The 25,477-nt window shown below is 40.5% G+C and overlaps 1 protein-coding gene across 4 annotated transcripts; it reads right to left on the reverse strand.

Annotated features, from left to right (window-relative positions):
* Window positions 1-16: 16 nt before the first annotated feature.
* LOC135109237 (ATP-citrate synthase-like) lies at window positions 17-24,793 on the reverse strand. Of its 4 annotated transcripts, none has more exons than XM_064020479.1 (23): window positions 24,656-24,793; window positions 18,480-18,643; window positions 17,640-17,762; window positions 11,653-11,906; window positions 11,284-11,542; window positions 10,712-10,924; window positions 10,184-10,341; window positions 9,612-9,783; window positions 9,192-9,248; window positions 7,377-7,508; window positions 6,672-6,795; window positions 6,351-6,466; window positions 6,032-6,228; window positions 5,696-5,855; window positions 5,422-5,542; window positions 5,132-5,268; window positions 4,833-4,934; window positions 4,587-4,695; window positions 4,274-4,470; window positions 3,692-3,835; window positions 3,138-3,334; window positions 2,767-2,843; window positions 17-2,147 (listed from the first exon to the last, which is right to left on the reverse strand). In XM_064020479.1, the coding sequence occupies exons 2-23, from the start codon at window positions 18,630-18,632 to the stop codon at window positions 2,053-2,055; spliced, it is 3,297 nt and encodes a 1,098-aa protein (XP_063876549.1). In that variant the 5' UTR covers window positions 18,633-18,643; window positions 24,656-24,793; the 3' UTR covers window positions 17-2,052. The 4 variants fall into 4 exon arrangements, with proteins under 4 accessions (XP_063876549.1, XP_063876548.1, XP_063876551.1 ...); XM_064020478.1 differs by having other exon boundaries at window positions 24,645-24,785; XM_064020481.1 differs by lacking the exon at window positions 9,192-9,248 and having other exon boundaries at window positions 7,377-7,505; window positions 24,645-24,785.
* Window positions 24,794-25,477: the final 684 nt, after the last annotated feature.

Here is a 25,477-nt window from a genome sequence, read left to right on the forward strand (position 1 = left end):
ATTTAGTAAAAAATAGTTTCCCTAAAAAACTAAAAAGTATTTATTCTCAGAAAATTACTTAGTCACACAACCACAACACAATATAATGGAATGTATCACTTAACACCAATTCCAATGAACATAATTTAAATAAACTACAATAAAGGAAACATTTGCTTAAAAAAAAAGAAGCAAATGCAAAAGATGATCAAGGGAGACAACACAGATGACAAATAGAGAACATTTTAACCTCAAACAACTTTGCCTCTACATCATCAAACTGCTCACTTGAATATGACAAACAATTTGATCAACAATAAACATTAAAGTCTTGTAACAGTGTCAACTAACAACCGTCTACTGTATCATTTTTCTCATGAAGATAACCCAAGAACATCTGAGGGAGAGAAGGGATGATCTTAGCTGGTGTACAGTTCTCAGACAAGGGGATGCTCCAAACCTTTTACCTTTTCAGTACAGTAATCCTGTTATAATGGGCAATGATTTGTTGGACACCTCAAGCCAAACACATCAGTACATAAAGAAATAACACAGATCCAATAATAGCAAGTGATTAAAGCAATTTGGACATGCATTTGTCTCTCACTCTCTCTAATTTCATCCTGTTAAATACTTTAATTTCGATCATGTGAAGAAACACTGAAGTACAAGTGCATTATTATGTTCGGCCTGATGTTGACACTTTATACTTTTCTACAATCCTTGCTATCTCTAATATGTTACTCTGAAGTGTTCCTAATACTGTGCAAGGTCAATGCAGTGCCAGTTTACCTAAAAATATGAGCTTACAATGAATAGTTCATGGAATTACCAATCCATTATAAGGAAGGATTACTGTAAAGCATCAAAATCCAAGACAGTAGCCACAACTCTTACAATACGATTAAACTTTGATATATTCCAGGATGTACACCATTCTCACACACTGATATGTGAAGAAATAGAGAGATAAAGAGTCACTGGATATGTATGAGGAAGTATTATGAATATCCAACATACCAACCACTTACACTTGGCTTTTTTGGAGATTTTTAAGTGTACAAAAAATAATTTGAGCTAAAGCACTTACTGGAGGGATTAAAGTGCATATCCTAACTAGAGTGTAGGACATCAACACTTCCTTTGTGCACCACCTCTCTCAGCTTCAGACTATATAAGTGCACAATGACACTTAAGAGTACATATCTACCATTTTTATATACTGAGTGGAACTGGGTGTATTGAGTCAAGTTAATGGGTTATAGGAACAATTTCATACATCACAATCACAATACACAAGCATACAATACACTAATCGGCTTCCGTCATAAAGAAGCATCAGAAACAATAATTACCATTTATGCTTCCTCTAATACCTTGACTTCATATGGCAGGTGAAGTCAAGGAAAACAAATAAGTGTGCTCCACATTACTAAATTACATTTGTGCAGTTCTGGTACATGAAATATCATGGTACTAGAGAGACAATTAAACAACTATATGTGCATTCTGTTTCCACATTTTTAATAAAATTGATTGTTTGGCATCTACCCTCATGATATGCTTAGCTACTCAATACTCACGTGCATTACTTAACTCCAGTAAGTTACAGTTTATTGTCAGATTATTGATTAAGAACTCATGAATGGAATAGAATTGCATTGTGGGTTGGCACAAGAAATAAAAACATCCCCGTAGACTGCCAAGGTTTCATTCATGTATAAAAATATCCTGTACCATCTGGGAAATGTGTCATATTCAAATAAAACGATATTAAAAATAGCCATACGTTCTGAGGAGCTATATCGTTGATCTCAAAAATATAGTGGCTAAGGTGGTGCAATCTGAAACCTGGTTCCCTTGATGCCTCAACTGAGCTGTCCAAAGACATAACCAATGAGACAACAGTCAAGCATCAGCCAACCTTAATATCAGCACCAATAATCCTCCTTATCCTTAGTGACATGTTTCAGCAGCATCCCAATGACCACTGGAATGTGACAAAGTCCTCCTGTGGTGTGCTGTACCCTGAAGGACCTTTCCTCCATAGTGGTCTTAAGCAGTGCAGGTTCCTTAAGAGGAGTAGTGCTCAGGCATGACGTAGGAGATGTCGTCCCAAGGGTGGCGATACAGACCTTGCTTCAGGCGCTTCTGGTCCAAGTAGTGACCTGAAGGGACAAAAAGGCATTTTAATCACTATATGAATGTTAGCTGTTTTCTTTCCCTGTAAATTTACTGATCTACATCTCTTACACAGTGTATTTTCTCAGGCAAAAGAAGGCATTTATACCACTATATAAATGGAAATGGTTTTCTTTCCCTGTCTTTACTTTTCTATATCTCTGAGATAGTGTATTTTCTCACAGATAGCCTTGTAAATTTGCTCTTTCTGTGTTCCTTTCTTAACTTACTCCAGAGATTGATTGACTGATTGGCTTAAAAGGGAAGGCACCAATATGGCCATGTGGTACCACTACAAAATATTCAGAAGTAAATAAAATGGTAGGGTAAAAATGTAGCAAAGTCACCAAAAAATAGCAAGATGAAAGGAAGTGGGATTAAACTAAATCCCAAAATTTCACAGTTAAGCTACAATGACTTCAAATCTAGAGTGTAAGGGTCTTCAGCATGTTTTGAAATAACAGATTCATTACTGCCACTGCTACAACTGAGTACATGCACCAGACACCTCATGTTCTATGGGAGCTGTAAGGCTCTGGATAAAATTATTGGGAACCTGGATAAAATTATTCTTAAACCTTCAAGGAACATGAATACATCACTCACCAATGAATCCCATGGAACGGCCAAGAACAAACAGTCCATTGATTGTTCCAATATTGATGTACTCCTCTGCCTCTTCCCTGTTGGTAAAGGAGTTCAATTTTATAAATATACATATACTGAGGCTCTCTCCCAAAAAGGGAGGCAGCCAAGACAAGGCATACAACTTCTACATTCACACTCTTTCACAACAATCTCTTGGCCCCTTGACCCCTAATTGAGAAGAGAAATATAATGGATGATAAAGAGAGGCTTAGAGGAGCACAAGGTGAGGAGTTAAAGAAACATGAAGAAATACAAGAAATAATACAAATAGGGTAAAACAAGAAATGGATAACCTTTTACATAATTCATAGTTAAGGATTCCAGCTTACCGAGTGAAGGAGCCAGAATTACGCAGCAGGTCCACAAATGCCACGCCAATCACACCGTCCACATTAAGGATGAGGTTAGGCTTTTTGCTGGTGGTGATCTTCTCCACCTCTAGAGCATAGTCAAGTAGTGGTGTGGTGGGGAAGTCCTTCTTCACAAAGTTCTTAATGATCTCAACTCTCTTATCTGGATTGTTCAGCTGGATAAAGGAATTACTGTAAGTTATCTTGAGGCATAAGATTGGGAAGAAACATCACATTACATACACAGTTTATGTGCTAAATTCTAATATAATTTTACACTGCAAATAATAATTTTAATTAGTACAAGAGAACAATAATTGAGATAGTAATTGACAGGATTCTTAAAATAATCTTGATATACATAAAGGAAAATCATCTTCAACATAATAGCCAATACATTAGTTACATCATCAGATACAGACAAGCCACTTCACTTCCTGCAGTGCCTTCACCCAATGTATGCCTCATGAAGGGAAATACAAAAGAAGGATAAGCTTTTTCTGATACAAATTGAGATGTCTTTTGTCACTCACCGACTTCACCCTGTGGCCAATACCCATGATCAGCTGGCCTTTTTTGCGCATGTCATTCACAAACTCCATTGGAAGAAGTCCTTTGTCGAAAGCTTCACTGAACTGCCGAGCTGCACCATCCAAGGCACCTCCAAACCTGTCTCCCTGCAGCCAGTCAAAGAAAGAAGTGGTATTGCCACCAATGTATTAAGTTACAAACAGTAAAGGATGAAGGGTATCTATATACTTTATGCCTATTCCTAAGAACAACCACAAGGGGTGCATGCACCCTACTATCAAGATTCACTTCTGTGTTAGTTGTTTCCTCATAGTACAAGATGTTCAGATCCTCTCATTCTCACCTCACTTGGACAGCTCTGTTCTCTTATTTCAATGGAACTCACCCTCTCAAATAAACTGCACAAATCAAAACTATGCAATCATGTACTACAATAAAAATCCAAGGGATGAGCAAGTTTCTACTTATCCCAGCTGAAAATACAGCATATTCTGCACATAACAGGTCTGCAATGTCACTAGACACAAGTTTTGAGGAAACAAGTAGTATGTGACCTGTTTCTACCAAACACAATCTCAGCTCACAATAGTCAGGAGTCCAGACACAAGAGAAGACACCAAGTCTTTGCCAGCCCTGGTGCAGACAATGGTGTTATGAGCACCAGACACTGCTGGGCCGTGATCTGCCGTCACCATCAGACACATCTCCAGGAAGGTGGTGGCATAAGGAGGCAAGCGCCGCTGGAACCACAGCAGTGACAATGTCCCTCCAATACCCAGACCTGGCAAAATGAATAGTTGGATTAACATTTATCTATTTACAAAGTAAAGTAATCCACCTACTTTACATTGCTTATTGATAGATAATTGGAAGAAGTTTCTTCACTGTAACATGTACCTTGCTCCAGGACAGCTGAGATGGGCATGCCAGCATAGAGCAGCTCCTGCCCACGTTCATCACTGATTGAAGTCATGAAGGAAGCAGGTTTGCGGATCAGACCCAGTTCCTGTGGAGGAGACACATGTCACTGCCATTCATATATCCACAGCCAAAAAATTGCTACAGACACTGAATTTCCTAAGTATTCATTCACATTATCAGCCAACACAATACTGGACATCATCCAAGAGGAACACAACTTACCCTAGCCCAGCTGAAGTCCATAGGCACTGTGGGGGGAGGAACTTCTTCCTTGGGAACAATAACACCTTCTTGCAGCAGCTTCTGGTACACTTTTTTCACTACCTGTTAGTGACAATACAAGATACATTTTTATAAGATACTCTATACATCATCTCCATTAAATTAATTACAATAATGAAGACAGTTTCATGTTGTTCATATTCCTTGTGTACTTGGCTATAAATCTGTAAGTGCACATCAACATACTGAGCTTATTTTTCATTCAGAAGACACCTGAGTTAGTAAGGCAGTACACTCACCTCACCCAGCTCATCAAAACTGGATGGCACATGAGCTCCAGCTTGAGACAGTGCTTTATTCTTAGACACAGCCGTTTCCCGCTCAGCATTGGCACAGGCTCCAGCATGACCAAACTGCACCTCTGAACTAAACATTCCTGCACACATGGAGATACAGACACTCAATACAGACACTCAATGTAAGTTAATCATTCACTAGTGGCACATAAAAAATAAACATGATAATTTTTTTCCACAGTCAAGAAATAAAGAACAGAACATGCACCACACACACACACACACACACACACCAGCACAGGTTCCTATGCACCAGGCAACGATGGGCTTGACAATCCTCTTTGTCTTGAGAGCCTCCACCACCTCATATTCCTCAACACCTCCCACTTCTCCAAGCAGAACCAGCATTTTCACCTGCAGGGAGGAAGTGAGGACATGTAAAATCATCCTAATAGCAACAGTTACAGTAAAATTGATAAGAATAGTTTTGAGATTCAGCATCATAGCAGCAAGGTAGTATATGTAGTGACAATATATAGGGATGAGTGATACAAGGGACAACTGTACCTCAGGGTTGTCATGGTAGCGAAGGAGATGGTCCATGAAGGTTGTCCCTGGGTAGCGGTCACCTCCAATTGCCACGCCTTCATACACACCATCAGTGTTGTGAGAAATGAGGTTGTTGAGCTCATTGGACATGCCACCAGACCGAGACACGTAGGCCACACTGTACAGAAAAGCATGGAGTGCATCAGCGTTGCAGGTTAAGATGAAAGGGAAGTTTTCAGCCCATGGATGATGATAGCACTTGTGAGAGAAGTAAACAGGAATCTGTGTATCCTATATGAGCAAATTCTTCTATTTGAAAACTACATTGGGTTTCCTTATGACCTCACTACTGACCTGCCAGGGCGGTACAGTTTAGAGTGAAGGATGTTGTCCATCATGCCACCAGTGTTACCAATCTTGAAACAGCCAGGCTTGATTCCTCCCACAGTGGCAGGTCCAATGATAGACACACCCAATTCTGTTGCTTTCTTGATGAGGATTCGAGTCATGTTTTCTGGGATGCCCTCTGCGATGATGGCAATTGTGCGGATCTGAGATTAAGAGACAAAATCAAGACCTTTCAGAATCTCCACAAATTGAACATTTGAAGATTTAGAACATATGCTATGATGTGAGAGTTGTTAGTATATCAACAACCACTGAGTAAACTGACCTGTGGAAAACCAAGGGTTTCAATGGTGGAGTCATAGGCAGAGCGGAGGGAAGCAAAATTGATCAAGACATCTGTTTCAGGATGTTTCTTCATTGCATCAGCCATACTCTTGTACACTGCAAAGATAAATGGTGAATACTGGAGGCAATCTGATCTAGCCAGCTGAAGATGGACAAAACCTTAAAAATATAAACAAATAAATAAATACAAATGTCTAGACCTTGGGATAACCACAAGGGCTCTTTCCATAGTGATGACTATAGGATAGGTCTGCTATATATATCACTGTTGCAAGCTTTACATAGTTCCTTCACAATGTACCTGGAACAAGTATCTCCTTGTGTCCCCAGTAGAACTTCTGCTTGTGGTCACCAGTGAAGGGATACACCATGGCTGCCACAGAGGGCTCAGTACGGGAACACACAAAGTCAAAGTCCAGCATTCCCTAAAGATGAAGGAGAGATTAATTTAAAGTTACATTATTGGGGTATTATAGAAACAACCTTAGCCTACTAATTTCCTTAAGAAAAATATGATGCTTTTTCAAATTGTGATCAAAATTCTGAAAGAATCAGCAGTGAGATCAAAACACTAAATTAATCTAAATCTAACATAGTACTCGGATGAAGAACAATTAACAAAGGAACCCAAATGCTATCCTATCTTCTAACATGACAAACAGTAAAGGAATTGCTACATGTAGGCTTTGAGGACTGCCATGTGTAGGCCCAGGGAATGCCACATGTAGGCTTCAAGGACTGCCATGTGTAGGTCCAAGGACTACCACACGTAGGCTTTGTGGCTCCTTGCAGGTTCCCTTATTTTCTTATGTTCTATAAGCCACCTAACAAACCTAAAACCTTGTATCTCCCAAAGAAGCAATGGCCCCTTATCCTGCATTTATTCACTTTGACAGAGGTCATGATGCAAACGTATAACCTTTTATCTTGCAGAGGAGCAACTCTGTCCCCAACACACAAAATAATTGCAAGTCATCATTACAAATTCAGCACACAAAGCACAAACCTGAACAGCTCGAGTCTGCATGCCCCAGATGATGGCCTTGGTGTTCTTATGGAAGAGCTGCTTTGTGTCCTTAGCTGCTACTGTCACAGTTGGACCTGAGGACTCACTTTTCCGCTGTGGCCGTGGAGACTGCTGAGGTGAGAGAAGAAGTTTGAAATTCGACTGGCAAAATAAACAGCCTGATATCTGCACAAACGTTCATGCTTAGTCAATGGAGAGCTGTTAAGAAGGAACATCGATGCATCTAAGTTGTTTCACATAACAAAACCTCTTTGTTAATGACCAATCGCAGAAAACTCCAGAAACACTTCACTTGAGTTAAATATCCTTTTTTGTTTTATATATGAGTGCCCATTCCCACACAAGCAAGGTGGTATCTAAGAAAGAAGCAGAAAATTAAAGATACAGCTATGCAGACAACTAAAGATAATAATAATAAATAAAAAGATCATAAAAATAAGGCATAATGAAAATAAACAATACTTTTACATCATTCATTCATATCTAAATAATATTCCATCACTTATATATATATATATATATATATATATATATATATATATATATATATATATATATATATATATATATATATATATATATATATATATATATATATATATATATATATATATATATATATATATATATATATATATATATATATATATATATATATATATTCTGCCATTTACCTTTTTTCAATTATATATATATATATATATATATATATATATATATATATATATATATATATATATATATATATATATATATATATATATATATATATATATATATATATATATATATTCTGCCATTTACCTTTTTTCAATTATATACATATATATATATATATATATATATATATATATATATATATATATATATATATATATATATATATATATATATATATATATATATATATATATATATATATATATATATATATATATATATATATATATATATATATAATTCAATTTACTTAATTCCACATATCTTTCACTTTCCTGGTTCTTTAGTCTTCCAAGATCCAATGCTTTCTTAACACCATTTCCTCATTCTCTATTGCATACACTCCTTAACCTTCTCTCTTCTGTTTCATATCTTCCACTTCTATGCCCACTCATATAAGCACAACTATTCATCTTTTTGACTTGCTTCTGTCCGTATTAATATAAATCTCTCAAATACAACCAGGTAAATCTTTTTCCTCCCTTGTATTTTAGCTTCATGTCATGCATTACACTGATTCTCCAGAGCCTTATCCTCTCCCCTCTTCCATTCTGCTTCTTTCTTGTTTAATGTTAAGTACAAACTTGCTCATAGTAGGATTCTTGGCTGTCTATCCTCAATCCCTAAGTGATCTCCACGTAACATGCACAAAGTAGAAAGATGGATTGGTAATCTCACTTCCTATGGATAAGTTAGACATAATAAAGAAGAATTAACACATAATCACTTCAATGAAACATCATCATAACAAAACTAAGAAAACTAAGTAAAAACTCACTCTGCAAATAAAATGTCTAGGCTATGTACACTCTCTCTCTAGCAACATATAAGAACAGAGAAGCAATGATTAGGGATTAGAAACAAATATAGTTGGGGGAGATGGATCAAATCAAGATGATGAGCAGAGAAAGCCAGACACTTGACAATAAAAATCAATAACTATGATGCAGCACAGCCTAAGTGTACTAGTGGTGAAAATTACTTGACAGGGGGTCTGGTGGGTGAGAGTCAGGGTATGGACACAGGACATGACATACAGGTCAGGTTATGCCAAAGCCTCGCAAATTTGTATACCCCTTTGAGATTTGATGAAAACATTTCCTTCAGATAAGATATTTCCACTGGAGGGCCCTACGGAAGAATAAAAGTCATGAACATCACCCAAACTCGTCTCACAAAGGTCAAACAAAAATATATTAATACAGTTGTCTACAACAAAACCAAACACCACAACATTCATGGCTAGATTATTTAAATACATCTAGAAATAAAGTTGGTAAAGATTTCCCTTGAATCCACTATCTCTTAACTACCTTCAACAGTTAACATATCTTCAAAACATGTACATAGTCCTATTTTAAAAAGTTGTACATTGTCCTATTTTAAAAGGCTATCTTCACAAGAATATTTCTCCAAACAGATCTTTGTCCCCAGCAGGAAATGAATATCCATTCCTTAACCTCAAGACTGTAACAAGGCACAGAAATGGCTTACGGCAGTGTTCTGCCCCCCAGGCAGGAGGAAGTTAGCTGTGTGACTCTCAGCAGTTGGCTCCTTGGGGATGGGTCGTTTCCCAAGGGCCATGGAGACGATGGCTGTCATGTGAGTCTCATTACCAAACACATAGACTGGGATGCCCAAAGTCTTGCCCACCTCTCTCATCACTCTGCATGGGAGGGAAAGCTGGAGTTAACACTTTGGAGTCAAAATATGAACAAGTATTCTATAAAAATATATAGGATTTGTATCAGCTCATGCAAAGAAGAAAATCAAATGAAAAATTACTGATTTTGAAAATGGAATTTGCTTGCAAAGTTCAATAAGAATAAGCCATTGCTGGAGACATGAGGAGAAAGGTATGAGGTATTTAGTATTGTAAAACAGAAGGTACCCAATGGAGCCAGGTAAGAGATGTGGAGAGGTGCTGTCTAAACCCCACACAGAGGATGTAACACTCCCCTTTCCAGTAAATGTTGCATCTTTAGCACATATCTTTAAAAACTTACATGAACTAAGGAACTGAGAATAAAAGGCACCAGTCACTCATCCTAACTGAGCTGCTCTACCTCAAGCCTTCCTGGTAGTTAGGTCCAGCACGACGCACATAGATGCTGATTTTTCCTTCAATAAGCTTTGTCTGGTACTCCTGGAGGGCTCTAACGATGCCCTTGAAGGTGGCGGCTACATTGGTGAAGTTCGCAATTCCTCCACCCACAATGAGGATCTGAAGAAAACACATCAATGATAATCTATTCCTATACTGCATGTGGTAACTTGAATCCTGTACTGCTACATGACATCAAAAAGGACATTAACATCTTCACTCCTTATCTTCAAGTACAGGACTAGTCTGTTTGTATACCAGGCTGACAATCTCACAAGAAATGGCCCAGACAAGGCACTACACACTCACACACACACATCACTCACACTCCGAGCTCCATCAGCCCACAGTGGAAAAGGAAAGTCTCATAGTCCACCAAGCTATACCCCTAAAAAATAGCACAAAAAAATTAACTTATGATGATTATGTATCCTATGCCTAACACTATCATCTCAAACCTGGTCTGCCTTTGATATGGGTTGTACTTCACCTTGCCATCAGGGTGCTTTTCCTTGGTCATGAGAGTCAGAATGGTCTTGGCATACTCATAAGTCTGCTGTTCAGAAGGTGCCCCAGAGTACTCTCCATAGTTTGCCAGCTCAGAGGCCCCACCCAATTCACAGATGGTGTCTGAATAGATTACCGATGCACCACCACCAGCAACCATGGTCCAGATGCGGCCCTTCTCATTCAGGATGGTCAACTGAAAGAGGAGAGTAAGGAGTCATTAGTGAGCCTTTCATTATGATTTATTAATCATCAGTAAAGTGGATAATGTCACAAATGCTTTCACATCAAGGCCAGTGAAGTATATCAGTCTGGTTCATAGGAGGGTCTACAGAAGAAGGCAGTTTGTGTTTTGACATTATAAACGTGTACAAGAGATTCATATTAAGGCAGGAATTCAAAGATGTGATGAGCATTTATCAACAGACAGATATTCATTTTTCAGAATGTGAAAACTTGTGCTTCATGGCTCAAATTTTTGTATGCAAAGTAAATATTTGATACTGTCAAAGTAAGTTCTGTTAGAATTCAAATAACAAGAAAAAACTAACAAACCTTAAGTGACGCTCCACTCTTTGAGTCCAAGTCAGCAATGAAAGCCTCCTCTGGCAGAGCATCTCGGCCAAATGGAGGAGGGTAGTCGATGTCACCCCACTTAGCCTTACATAGGAACTCTGCAGTGGCATCTAGCTTCGCTGCCAGATCCAGGATGTAGATGTCCTCATCCGTGATCACCAGAGGATTTATCTCAAGGTAAGTGAAGTACAGATCAACATACAGGTTATAGAGAGCCATAATGAACACAGCAGCCTTCCTGTGGGGATAAACAACATACTTACTACCTTGGCACAACTACAATATGGTGCAATTCACTTGATATTATTCAACCTTGATGACCAATGGCAAGTGGGCATCATTACGTACTCTTTTCGTGATCCTTTGAGGTGAACCAGCAAGGTGTCTTCGATCTGGGCTTCTGTGGGGCGTTCATCAATGCCCAGCTCCAACTTGAGTGCCTTGGCATCCACATCTCCAATATCAACACCACCCTCATGTGTGAAGAGAAGAGTGTCCCCATGGCGGTGTGAGTAGATGCATACATAGGCTTCAGCATCTTGATCGTGGGGCACAAAAGGTTCGATGATGAAGTTACGTAGCTTTCCAACAGCCTTGCCCACCTGAAACACAAGGAGGGAGTCAGTAAATAATTATATATGGTGTTGTTTTCTATCTATATACTGTGCCAGACTGATACACAAAGAAGGAATCAACAATAATATGGTGTTGTTTTCTATCAATACACCAGACTGAAGCAAATGGAGGAAATTGGCAAATAATGGTGTAGTTCTTTATCTGTATACCAGACTAATACACAAGGAGACAATCAGCAAACAGTAATATGGTACTGTTTACCTATATATCAGGCTAAAACACTCTGCCTCTCATTTTACGTGGTAAGCAGTGACTTTATTTTATTTGCTTGAGTAAAGCCCTACTAAACCAGACCAATATACAAGGAGGCAATCAGCAAACAATAATATGGTGCTGTTGATCTGTATACCAGGCTAAGACACCTCGCCCTCTCATTTTAAGTGTTAAGCAGTGACTTTATTTTATTTGTCCAAGATAAGCCCCACTAAAGGTACCAGTTCCCAAAGAGTAGTCCAAAAGAATTATCCAAAATGAGGAAAAATTATTGCAGCTTAATCCGATCTCTCTCTCTCTCTCTCTCTCTCTCTCTCTCTCTCTCTCTCTCTCTCTCTCTCTCTCTCTCTCTCTCTCTCCTCGCCTACACAGAGAAGAATAAAAATGAACTAACAGGATGAGAAGGGTGAGCAGGAGGCTGGAAAAAGGAGAGATGTAGCATAGGCAGTGAAGTGTTACAGAAGAGGGCAAAGATAAAAGGTTAAGAGGAACATGAAAAGCACGCTATGAAAGGAGGGAGCATCTAGGAAAAAAACAGTACAAGGAGGAGCTAGGGGAAGAGGAGGATTACAAAAGATAATTAGGTAAAAACGATTCCTAGGTTTTTAGTTTGCTTTCAATTGTCTAACTAAATTACCACAATGAGGAAATGACCACTGCAGTAGAATGGTCCTTACATTAATCTACACACACCTGTAGAAGCCATACCATGTACACAACTATCACGGAATTTATGAAGGACATGAGGAGGAGGAGGAAGAGGCAGGTAGGAAGAATGGTGATTGTATGAGTTATGACACCGCAGTAATAAAGGTCACAGGTCACTGATCTGGGTTACGAGAGACTGCTAACTTTCCTATCAATGAACTGTTCTAAGCCATGATCAAATTTGCAACTGCAGAACAGAATAAGAGAGTGGAGGAGACTGAGATGAGGGCTAGATGAGGGGAAGTGGAGCTAGAGTGAGAAGAAAGACAGCAAAGAGGGGAGAAATAACCAAGAGAAAGTAGGGAGGCGTAGACTGTGCGCGGAGGGCGGGCAGGGTAGTGCTGGAGGGGAGACAAGCTGTTGGTAAGGTCATGAGGAGCGGGGAGTTTTAAGACTGGAGGGCTGGCGATGGGCGGACACAGGTAGGCGGGAGAGAGATGGGGAGGGTGTGGCCCAGATACAGAGAAAATCAATACTTTGAATGTTCGCCACACTTCTTATCTCACGTGTTCCTTTTTACGCCACGTGTGTGTGTGTGTGTGTGTGTGTATGTGTGTGTGTGTGTGTGTGTGTGTGTGTATGTGTGTGTGTGTGTATGTGTGTGTGTGTGTGTGTGTGTGTGTGAGGTGCTTCTAGATTTGCGAGGTGACAAAGGATAGATTTTGTGACACACCCATACTGTTACGTCACAGAGAGAGAGAGAGAGAGAGAGAGAGAGAGAGAGAGAGAGAGCAGGGTGGTGCAGGGGTGTCAGGCTGGGAGGGGCCGTGTGCGTGGAAGAGCCTCTCACGTAGCATAGGTGTGGGCGGGGTGGGGCGGGGTGTGGTCGGTCACCGATCAATACGAGGACACGAGGCTTCTGAGGCAGAGTTTATTACAGAAGAACGGCACTTCACCACAATAATAAAACTAAAATAACCTAATCTTTTACTTCCCATCGAACACGCTTAAAGAAGCTGGAGTGGAAACGTTTCCAAAGTGACGGACGAGTCAGAAGGAAAAGGAGAGGCGAGATGTGGAAGATACGACGAGGTAGGGTACTCTGATATGGTAAAAGCTCAAGGGGTACGTGATATGGAATATTCGTTCCTTGTTGGAGAAATAATATACAACTCTCCCTCGTTCTCCCGTCCCCCTCCCCACCATCTCCCTCTTTCTTCCTGTACCCTTCTATCACTCATGACCCCTGCTCTTGCTCCTACCTTCCGGGCGCAGCGCGGTGCTTTCTCTAGCCGCGTCTGCTTTACAAACGTCAAACATCCACTCATTTAGCACTGTCAGTCTGCCTCCGCCTCACACGACCCATCGAAAGGAGGTTACACTGTACTTCACTTTCAAATGCTAACTTTGGTACTGTAATGCTAACTTTGTTATTGTATAGAATAGAACATGAGGGAAAGAAAGCAAGAAAGAACGAAAGAAAGAAAAGAGAAAACGAGAAAGAAAATAAGAAAAGAAAGAAAAAATTGAAGAAAAGTGAACTCGACAAAGATTAGTTTTACAACCTTCCCTACTTCAACGAAACGTCAGTTACGTAAAAAAAAACTATCATCTTCAAACACCTTTCTTCCGTCCTAGCAACACCCTCTAATAGACGAAATTCCTCTGTACATAAAACAATGGATTACACGTCTACTCATAAACACTCCACACATTTCTAAACCACCAGCCTCACCAACACGTTCTCTAGCCCTCCCCTGCTTCCCGCGGACATGATCGCCAAACGTAATTGGATTTTTTTGTCCTTGTGTTTACTCATGAGTGGTGGCGTCATGCGGGTTGGGCTTGTGTGATGATGGTGCCGGGGGTGATGAGGGGGTGAAGCGGTGGTGCTGGTGGGGATGAAGTGGTGGTAGTGGTCTCGTGTCTTCATATTTATTCATTCCTCATCTTTTATTTCTTGCGTTTCTTCTATTCCTTCTTTTATTTCTCCTCTTCTCACAAGTAACGTAATACACTTCTTCCTTACAATCTTGAATCCCTTTTTTACCAACTGAACTTCCTTTTTTTTCGTTTTTTTTTTACTTTTGTACCGTTGACCGGACTCCTTCACACATAATAAAAGAAAAAAGAAAAAGAAGACTCACACATAAAATAAAAATAATAAAAATAAAAAATCATGCATGTTCGTCCCCGCACAGCTGCAGCAAACGATCGTGCAACAAGGCCAAGTCATATCTGCATTACTACGTAACCATCACAACTAGTAACTAACACCAGCAGAAGTTTTGCAAGTATGAATCAAAGGTTTGGGGAAATGTACAAGTCATGAGTGACAAGAAAGCGTTCTAACCCACTTCACGAGATCTGACACGGCTTCAAGGCACTTCTCTCTGTAATTTTGGACATTCTTTCTTTAATAATTCTCTTTTGAGTCATCTTTCTTTTCTTCCTTTTTTTTTTTTTTTTGCTCTTAGCTAGAACCTCTCTTACATAAGAAAGAAAATAAAAGGGAAAGTGGAAGATCCTGGTGGAAATCTCAAGTGGATACCAGCTACTAATTTCAAACCGCGACATAACCTTTAAGTCCTAACTAAGCTGTTTACTTTAGATACACTACTCCATTAGGTGAAATATAACGGGAATACATACGTGTAACCCCCAGCTAATGTAGAAAAGTAGCTACAGTACAAAGGAAGAAATACGTGTAACCTTAGCTACTATTATTTATTGAAGAAGAGTAAGAGCGAGTATCTTAACCACCTATTTATACGAATACAGGCGACATTGTAACTTAAAACACTGCGATGCCTTTAACCAACCCCTCATCATTACTCAGCCACAAAGAAAAGGGAATGATGGAAAGTCTGGCGCCGCAACAGAGACTACCACCACAAAAAAAAAAAAAAAAAATCACATTCAGACCATCGGGTAAAAAGTGATCACACCCAAGACACGTGTAACAGGAAGCTTTATCTCTTATCTTATCGCTGGCAGTGTTACAGACGCTGGTTCACCCAAATGCCACGCGCGAAATGAAGCAACGACGTCACGTGAGGCCGAGCAGATAAGAGATAAGGCGAGAAAAGACTTGACACTTTGGGATAATTAGTGACAGACAGACGGCGAGGCGAGAACATGTTAAATGAGACGCTTGTGTGAATTAAGCAATATTTCTCTACAATTTTTATAAAGATATTTAACCATTTTTTTTCTTATTTTCTATTTTCCTCTTTTTTTTTATAGCCTGTCACTTTTTATTTTCGTTTTACTAGACTGTAATTACCATACGCGTGTCACTCATGTTCAGGAATATCACTGGTATTATTAGTAGTAGTAGCATGTTTGTCTTGCATTATATATGACTATCTTGATAAGTGCGTGTCCTTCGTCGGTCTAAAGCACCGACGAAGGACACGAATGTCAAGTAATATCTATTAACTGCTCACGTAATAAACAATAAAAAAAAAAGGTATAATGCAAGCTAAGAATTATTCAACACCCCGTAAAGTTGCGAAACAAACTACCACTCGTTCAGTAATTCATCAGTCTAGCTCAAAACAACACCACCAACAAAAAAAAAAAAGTCAAGGTCGCCCACAGACAGAACGCAGCAGCCAAAGTTACAACCTTCCCGTCAGCGCCCTCCCCCCCTCCTACCTCTCCTCTCCTTCCTGCATGCCGGCGGATTAGAGAATCTTGGAGGTCTGCCACGGCGCGAAAGGGAGACCTGTTAACGTGAAGACCGTTGGCAAGGCGCTTCTCTTCCCCTTTCCCATCGTAGCTGTCACGAGTCTATTGGTTGACTGTAGCTAAGGAGACTAAATCCTATGTACTTGTTGGTTTGATATAGAAGATATTGTACACGTTCTCACTCGTTTAGTGGAGTAATGGAGTAAAAATTGTAAGGTTCTGAGCGTGTAAGTAATCTGCAGTCGATCAATCACTGTCAAGGCGAGAGGGACGAGGGACAAAGAGGAGGAAAAGAGGCTCCCAGGTCTGATTACACCCACGGAAAGGAAAAAATAAAGGAGGTAAAAGGAAGACTAATACTGAGGAAAACTTATACACGGTTAAAAATCTGTAAAGGAAAGAAAATAAAATACGGATACTGGTCTTGTGTGAAAGAAATGTACGGAATTTATACTGAAAAGAGTGAAATATGCATGGTATTGTCACTAAATTAGATTCTTGTCACTCTGGCAGACGAAATCTTATCTATTAAGTAATATATACGTCATTACTATCATCATTACTTCTTCTTAGGGGAATGGGACAGGATATTGTACGTAACAGTTAGATTAAGTTAGATTAGGGAATAAAATAACCATAAATCAAGTGGAAAAGGAGAGATGAGAAGTATGTGAGAGAGGAAGAGAATGCTGGAGTATACTTACAAAAGATTAAGATGTACGAAGATTAGGAAAAAATAAATAAATAAATAAGTAAATAAATAAATAAAAGTCTAGTGGAAAGTGAGAAGTGTGTGGAAGGAAGAAGATGCTGGAGATACACGTACAAAAAATAATAAATGAACAAATAAATTAATTAATAAACAAATAAAAGAAGAGAGGAGAGGAAGACCAAAGAAAACACTTACGTATGCAATGAAGAAAGACATGCAGATGGTAAGTATAATATCTAACACAAGACGAAGATGACGGTAAATTCGAGACAGTCAGTACCCTGTGGCGACTCTAACGAGACAAAGACAAGGTAAGCAGAGACGGGTAATGAAGGGAAAATTAAATGGTGAAGACGGGTAATGCTGTAGCGACTCCGAACAGGGCGGAAGGAGAAAGAAGCAAAGTAACAAAGTGTACAATAAGATGCCTCACCTGCTGATCCTTGTTCATGCGTTCGTCCACCCAGCTCTGGACCCCCGCCAGGTCCGTGCCCACCTTGATGAGACCAAGCTTCCCGCGCCTCTTGATCAGCTGGTCAGGCTTCACCACAAGCTTCTGCAATACAACAAGGCATACAAGAGTTAAAATTTTCCTCAATTCCCTTTTTATTTTTTCATCATGTCTTTTCTTCCTGTTTTTTTTTTTTTTTTTTTTTGCTTGCACAGTTTTGTAGTCTTCCACGTCCCTCTCTTCTTCCTCTCTCTTTTCCTCCCTTTCTTTAAATCTCTCTCTCTCTCTCTCTCTCTCTCTCTCTCTCTCTCTCTCTCTCTCTCTCTCTCTCTCTCTCTCTCTCTCTCTCTCTTCCATCCACTCACTCAACATGAAAATTAAACAAGAATGACCACACCCCTATTAGCATGCCGCCTTCACACACAATGCACGCAGCTTGCTTGCAATTAGATACACCCACAAGTCTATGCAGATGAGATTAACTTTCCTGCAACTCATGCCGCACCATACAAAACCCCACAGACCTCCTATACCCACACTAAGGGCTACAGTGCTAAGGAGACAATCCTAAATGTTCCCTACGCAGATTGGGGATTCGAAGTCAGCGATCTCTTGGTTGTGGGAGACCCTGAATTCGATGCTTATTAATGAGGAAACATTGCTAGTTAGTTATCATTATACGTAGCCTCCTATACGAAAGGTGATATTACTATGAGGAAATGGGGCAGTTAATATGGTAAGCTGCATGCACCCACCTCCATCTTAAGCCAGGGATGATATAAATAAGGAAATGAGGTAGTTAATATGGCTGCACACACTCACCTCCGTCTTGAGCCATGGGTGCTGCTGGGCGAGATCGCTCCATTTGGTGTCCTCTGTGACTGAGGCGAAGCGGCAGGTGGCAGACGCCCCCGAAGGCAGGTGGTTGTTGAGCAGCGTCTTGCCCGTGGCCTCGCGGATCGCCTTCGCTGACATGCTGCTGGTTTCTGCGGCGAGGAATGGAACTATGAATGTGGTGCACTAATAAAGAATGTACTTCTTATGTGTCTTTACGTTCCTTTAAATGTCGCGTGTAATTTCAAAGGTAATAAGACTTCAGAGTTTCTCAAATGAATATGAACGAAGTAGATCAAACCCAAAATCGAAATATCAGGAATATCCCAAATTATCAAATAACAACCACGTCAAGACCAACAACACTGCTGCTGATTGTTCTTCCGTTACTGTCTTTCGTAATGATGATTTAAAACAATGAGACATATGAGGTGAGTAATGAATATCTTACACCAAACCTGGCAACAGATCTCAAGGTGAAGGAAAGTGAGCAGAGTACTGCGCTCTCCTATCAGACCACTCCAGATAGACCAGGATGACACCAGCACCACAACGCTATTCTTGTCTTCACCGTACCTGCACCATCGATACGTGTCTTGCGCCATCGCAACCACAATTATCACATAAATTTACCGAACCACCAGTGACGCCATTAAAGTTGTTTCACATTGGTTGCAATTCTACGCTAACCTGACGATGCGAAGTTACGCGGCTTTCAATCGCTTGCGCTATTTTGATGAGCCTATTCTCACTGCTAGTGAAGCTACGCGAGTGATGTTTCCCCGATTTTCCTGACATACGTAGTTTTGCTCGCGCACTTACAATTAACCAGTCACTTTGGGACTCGCGTCCAGCCGACCCGCGCTACAGCCCCTAGGTGAAGGTGATGTCCTGCTTCTTGATGCCTTATTCTGTGAGTGAGAGGGCTTCAGTGAACTGAGCACGAGAAAATTCTGAAATACTGTCTAAATTTTCATCCATTTTCAGCTCTTGAACGAGATGATATTCAGCAAACTTTGGCCTTTTCATTCGTTCCATGTACGTATACCCACTTTTTTTTTCTCTCCTTGTTCATGGCTATACAGTTAACATGATTAACTCCTCCTCCTCTTCCTCTTCCTCACCATTGTCATCCACACAAAGGGCCCATAGAGAAAAGTCTTCCATCGCTGTCACCAAGAGACAGTGTAAAAACGACTCTTAGTTCGAAAATTGTCACCATACATAAGTTCCAGTGTGAACACTCGCACAGCAAGCACCGCTCCCGTGCGTTCACTGCATAGTGTGGCTCAGGACATCGCAACAAGTGTGAAACGGCTTTCGTTATGTACTGAGCCATCACTGTCAACATTGTTATTGTACCAGATCACCGCTGGCAGCATTATTATTATAACGAGCCATCACTGACAATTACTATTGTACCAAACCATCATTGAAGCCATTATTATATACCGAACCACCAACGAAGCCATTATTATTGTACCAAACCTCCACTAGAACCATTATTATTGTACCGAACCATTACTGACACCATTATTAATATATCCAAGTATTACGGACGCCATTATTGTACCGATCCTCCGCTAGCTGTTATGTTAACATGACTCGAAGGCTCCAACCTCCTGCTGCGTTCTTCAGAAGTCCCTGGTGCCTCTTGCTGCAGCTTTGTCAGTATGTTTGATGCAGCGTGAATGTAGACTGTGTGTAGACTGACTGTCGCGACTCCTGAATGTCTGGTGCGAGAGCTAACTGCCCATTTTATCTGACACTTGGGTTTATGTGGAGTTTACAGCAGCGGACATCAAAAAGGAGTGAAAGCAAATAGTGAGATTATTATGGGGTCTTGTGATAAAGCTAGACAGAAAGGAATGGAGTGTGTGCACATACTGTAGTAGTAGTAGTAGTAGTATATAAATATGGTACAAGAGGGTTAAAGTTCACGTCCTCAAAGCTGCCTGTCCTTTTTTTTCTGCATCCGTGGCTTGTGACTTTCTCTTACATCAAGGAATGTGTCAGCAGCATTCTCTCTCTCGCGGGCGCAAAGATCCGTAATATGACACGCCTTGATCTCTCGTATGAACAGTTTTTTTTTCAATCAGTATCAATAGTCAAGATGTCACGAGTGTTTTCCTCACGGGATCCTCGTTAAACTACCATTAAAATCATGAAAACACACTTCAAACACCAAACACTTCTGGAGCTGCTGGAAATGGTCGAATAGGACGCCGAAGTGCTTGGGAATGCGGTCCTTCGCATCACCATGAAGCTGGGTTCAATATTCTTTTATACTCGGCAGCGATGAGTGATTAAAAAAAAGCCCACGCACCATGAATTCCTCTTCTAACTTCCTCTCGTTCGTTGCACACCTAGCCGGGCGGTGCGTTGGCCAAGCTGATGCACGCGCCGGTAACCCAAGGGTGACTGACATCCTCCCGCCGCAGCACAGAATACGAGAATATTGATGGATCGTGGGCGTTTGATGACCGCCACTATGTTACGTATAAGCTCAGGAACTAAGAGTGAGTGCACCGGGTGTGGTAGGATATAGTGATACATAGGAAAAAAAAGATAACTGGTCTATATAATAAGAATAAGACAGAAAATAATTAAGAGTATGACTAATATATTATATTTCATCACGTTAAAACTATTATTTGTTGTGGCAGTGGTTCAGAATCCTGGTCACGTTAGACTAAATATTCCGATGTAATCCTTGTCACACTGAAACGAACATACATAATGGTAATGATCATTCATAAATAATTTTTGTCACACTATAACCAGTAAGTATTTCTTGTGGCAATGGGTCATAAATCATCAAATATCCATCACACTAAATTAAAAGTGTAGTCTGGCCTGGCAATGAATGTGAATTTAACTCTTGCATACCAATCTACGTAATTTGTTTAGACTGACTTAAAATTAATCGATACCAAAACGAGTTTCCAGTTATCTATTAAAATAAACACGTGTGTAAGTTTTTTTTTTTCATATTCATAAGTTTGGAACGAATATCTCTCTCTCTCTCTCTCTCTCTCTCTCTCTCTCTCTCTCTCTCTCTCTCTCTCTCTCTCTCTCTCTCTCTCTCATTCCAGCACGCTCCAGTCTTCATTCATTTCCTGCCTTTTTCTCAACATCTCTAATACTGCCCTTTCATTTTAGGTGGGTCATTCCTCTCGCTTCCATATCACATACTATCCTCTTGCTCATCGTCTCCCATTTTCTGTCTTCCCACTACTTTCCATTCTCTCAAGGTGACTCCTCTCAGGATGCTGCAGTTGATCCCTTCCGATGTTCTTTCATTCCTTCACTCTTCTCAAGCATGACAAACATTCCAAGTACGCTATTATTTTTCTCATGATGTATTTTGCAATAATCTTTCATCTCTTCGCCCTTATCAAGCTTACCAAACATTCTAAATACACTTTTAATTCTCTTTTGATGTATTTGCAATATTCATTCGTTCATTCTTCTAAAACTTGCTTGCCAAATACTTCAAACACAACTGTACTTCTCTTTTGATGTATTTTGTAATATTCTTTCATTCCTTCTCCCTTATCAAAGATGCCAAACATTCCACTATTATTTCTCTTATGTTATATTTTGTTCGCTTGACGCGCACGCTCCCTGTTTCGATTTACCGACAAACTTATAGCTACTAATGCCAACACCCAAAGTTAGGAATGCAACTAAAGAAGATTCTACTTTGTTTAAGGTAATACCCCTCTTCAAAAGATTCCACGCCTAAGAACTATATCATAACTATTCACCAATGTCGCTGGCCGCATTAATTCGACTTGAGTCCATAAAACTTGCTGTAAATAGTAACACATTTTGTCCACTGCACCACCTTCCTAAAACTGGTTCGTGGAGATAGAGGTGGGGAAAAAAAAAGGCAAGGTCTACAGCTATGAGAATGTGGATTTCCTAACGGTACAGATCCTAACTCCACCGTTACTTAATTCATAAAAAGTTACACAGCCACAAAGCCTCCTTCCCCATTCTTTTTAGCCTATCCAGCTGCGTCCTTCCCGCCCCGCCCACCAACCCATGACAGTAATACCACCACAACAAAAGCCTGACAGCAGGTTTTTAAAGATGCCTGTCTGGGAAACACTGGACAATTATTAGCACTCGGGCTGGCAACATGAAGAAGAAGAAGAAGGAGGAGGAGGAGGAGGAGGAGGAGGAGGAGTAATCCTTTCATCTCGTCAGTCTCCCTATCAACCTGTCTCGATTTCATGTGGTATATCTAGTTAACATGTGATAAGTGTGCTGACATATCAGACAATATATACTAAGAGTCTTATCAGCTCGCTTTTTACGTACCGGGAGTTCATTATGACTGCACATGAATGAACGCTCATAATGTAACCAGATGGCTAAAAGAGTTTGAGAGTTTGATCACAGTGCGCCCCAGTTTCTCCGTGAAGGAAGTAGCGTTCGTATGTCTCGCCGGTGTTATGATGTCACTGTTGAAGCAAGTTTAATCAGTTTCTAATTTTCTGCTTATTGCATCACCTTAGCAACAGCAACGAGCCAGCGGCGCGCCACGTGCCAGCAAAACAAAACATGATAAGGTTTCCGACAATGCGAGGTTCTCAATTACCTTCACAAACTCGATGAAACAAAATTCAATGTTAATTACTAGTCATGCACGCTGTTTATTTGTAAGGCACTGTTTCAGCACATTGCATGATGAATATATTTATAAGGGTTGTACGTTTTTCTGGTCTCAGTGAAGTGTAGATATAAAAAGCCTTATGCAAACCTGACAGCGCTGTCATGAGCGGTTACACGGGACTTGCACGTTCTAGGTGCCATGAAAGCATAGCCTGTGCTCTCTCTCTCTCTCTCTCTCTCTCTCTCTCTCTCTCTCTCTCTCTCTCTCTCTCTCTCTCTCTCTCTCTCTCTCTCGCAAAGCAAGTTGAGAGAGAGAGAGAGAGAGAGAGAGAGAGAGAGAGAGAGAGAGAGAGAGAGAGAGAGAGAGAGAGAGAGAGAAGCCTGTCACTAGCAAAAAAAATTACCACCCAGCATTGTTTCGGCCCCATATATATATATATATATATATATATATATATATATATATATATATATATATATATATATATATATATATATATATATATATATATATAGTGCCTGACGGGCAAGGTGAAGTCACACAATCCTGTTATGCTAATAATTAGATTAATGCTGGTTACAAGTTGCTAGCCGTGGCAAGTAATAGGATGAATTAAGATAAAAAAAATATTCCTATGAGACGCTGACGCCTTGGGGCGGAAAGAAAGTATGTGGTAAGACGGTAAAAGGATTCGATGAAGAATCCAAAAAATAAAAGGAAAGTGGCTGCTGGAGGGTCGGTATGGTAGGCGCGGTAAATGTCAACCACTCCGTCCAGACAGCGGCAGAACCAGACACCACCACCACTACGGGGCACACATGAGGCGTGATAGCCGGGCTCTACTTTACATCAACCATAATCCCATTCATCACTTTATGCGGCATGACTGACATTTCACGGCCACCACGATGTTATGTGCGACCTTCCTGCAACATCCTGCAATACTGTCATTAAGAATCACATATCAGTAACAGTCTGAAGCCCCCACGAAGCCTCGGTGCTGATGTGGACATGCGGCTTGCGAGGTCTTTCCCCTTTACTCGACTAACAGGCTTTCTGCTTGTGCGTGTCTGTGCCACCATCATCCCCTTCATCCTTAACACATATATTACTTGAAGCACCGCTCTCCCTGCATAGCATCCTTCTAACTGAGTACTATTCACCTAACTTCTTATCTCAACAGTTCTTCCGTCACTGCCAGTGTTCGATTATTACATGATGTTCACTTAATCGAGGTCCAACGGTGCCTACTCCCAGACTGCCAGTGGTAAACTTTCTATCTACTTTTTTTCTCCAAGTACCGGTTTTGAAATGCGAAATGTCCTGATCATGTGATACCAGCACTCGAGGGTAACACACGAAGCGGAGGTACTCAAAAGCCTTACGTGTCTAACAAGGATAACCGAGTGACTGCCAAACAAACGGTACAGTACGTGGTATAATACAGGTGACAGGTGTTGTGCCAGCCCTTTAATCAAGCCGCGAACATCCCTCCCGCCTCACCAGTACTGCCAGTGAAGCACACATACCTTATACGCACAGCGGAAGGCAGTGGTGAAGATGGTGAGGTAGTCGGAAGGTGGGCAGTACGGGAATGTCTCTTATATTGCGGGGCGGTGAGTGGAGTGAAGCAACTCGCACCACCGTGGTCTTACTCCCTCTGCTCCTCCTATTGGCCGCCGGCCCCTCGATTCCAATGCCACACACCACCACACCGTTTCTCTTACTCTATTTTTAGTAAAGAGTTCCATGATGGCAGACAACTATACATTGGTGGAACTATAATATAAACTCCATGTACGAAGAAATGTACAACATTCATTGGTTAAGTTGATACATCGTCGATGATTCTTATAAATCCGATAAGTTATGTGTCGGTATTTCCTCTGCAATCATTTCCTCCACACACAGACACGGCAACAGCTCAATACCACGTAAACGCGAACTTTCAGAAAGGGAAAAAATAAAAAAATAAATAAATAAATGAATGAATATACAAAATATGAGAGACCTATAGGTGGCTACCGTAGATTTATAATTAATGTTAGAGGATTTTCAAAGTGTAAAGAAAGGCTCCATTGTCTTCATTCCGACAAGCCCATTTTGCCAAGCGTGACGTTCGGCACGAGTGCGAGTCATCCTGACGCCTGTGGTGGCTGACAAGGCGGGTCATCTTCAAGGTACAGACCTGACAGCCTTCATATTTATTCCACCAAGTATTCATGGTCATGCAAATGATGTGATGCAATGAAGGAGGATTCATGCAATTTTATGACAGCTTTGCAATGTTTTTTTTTTTTTTTAAGAGGTTGTTGCTGTCTCCCTTTGGTTACCTGTTATGCAGTAGCAATTCTTCCGTTTG

The sequence above is a fragment of the Scylla paramamosain genome, chromosome 18, assembly GCF_035594125.1.
Source record: "Scylla paramamosain isolate STU-SP2022 chromosome 18, ASM3559412v1, whole genome shotgun sequence".
Taxonomy (NCBI): Eukaryota; Metazoa; Arthropoda; class Malacostraca; order Decapoda; family Portunidae; genus Scylla; species Scylla paramamosain.

Excerpts from the sequence above, each read along its gene's own strand:
- LOC135109237 (XM_064020479.1), bottom strand. The coding sequence starts at position 18,632 with ATGTCAGCGAAGGCGATCCGCGAGGCCACGGGCAAGACGCTGCTCAAC. Across the intron at positions 9,249-9,611 it reads CTGGGGGGCAGAACACTGCC|GGCCCTCCAGTGGAAATATC; the intron begins GTAAGCCATTTC and ends ATTCTTCCGTAG. Across the intron at positions 4,471-4,586 it reads CTCAGCTGTCCTGGAGCAAG|GTCTGGGTATTGGAGGGACA; the intron begins GTACATGTTACA and ends TCATTTTGCCAG.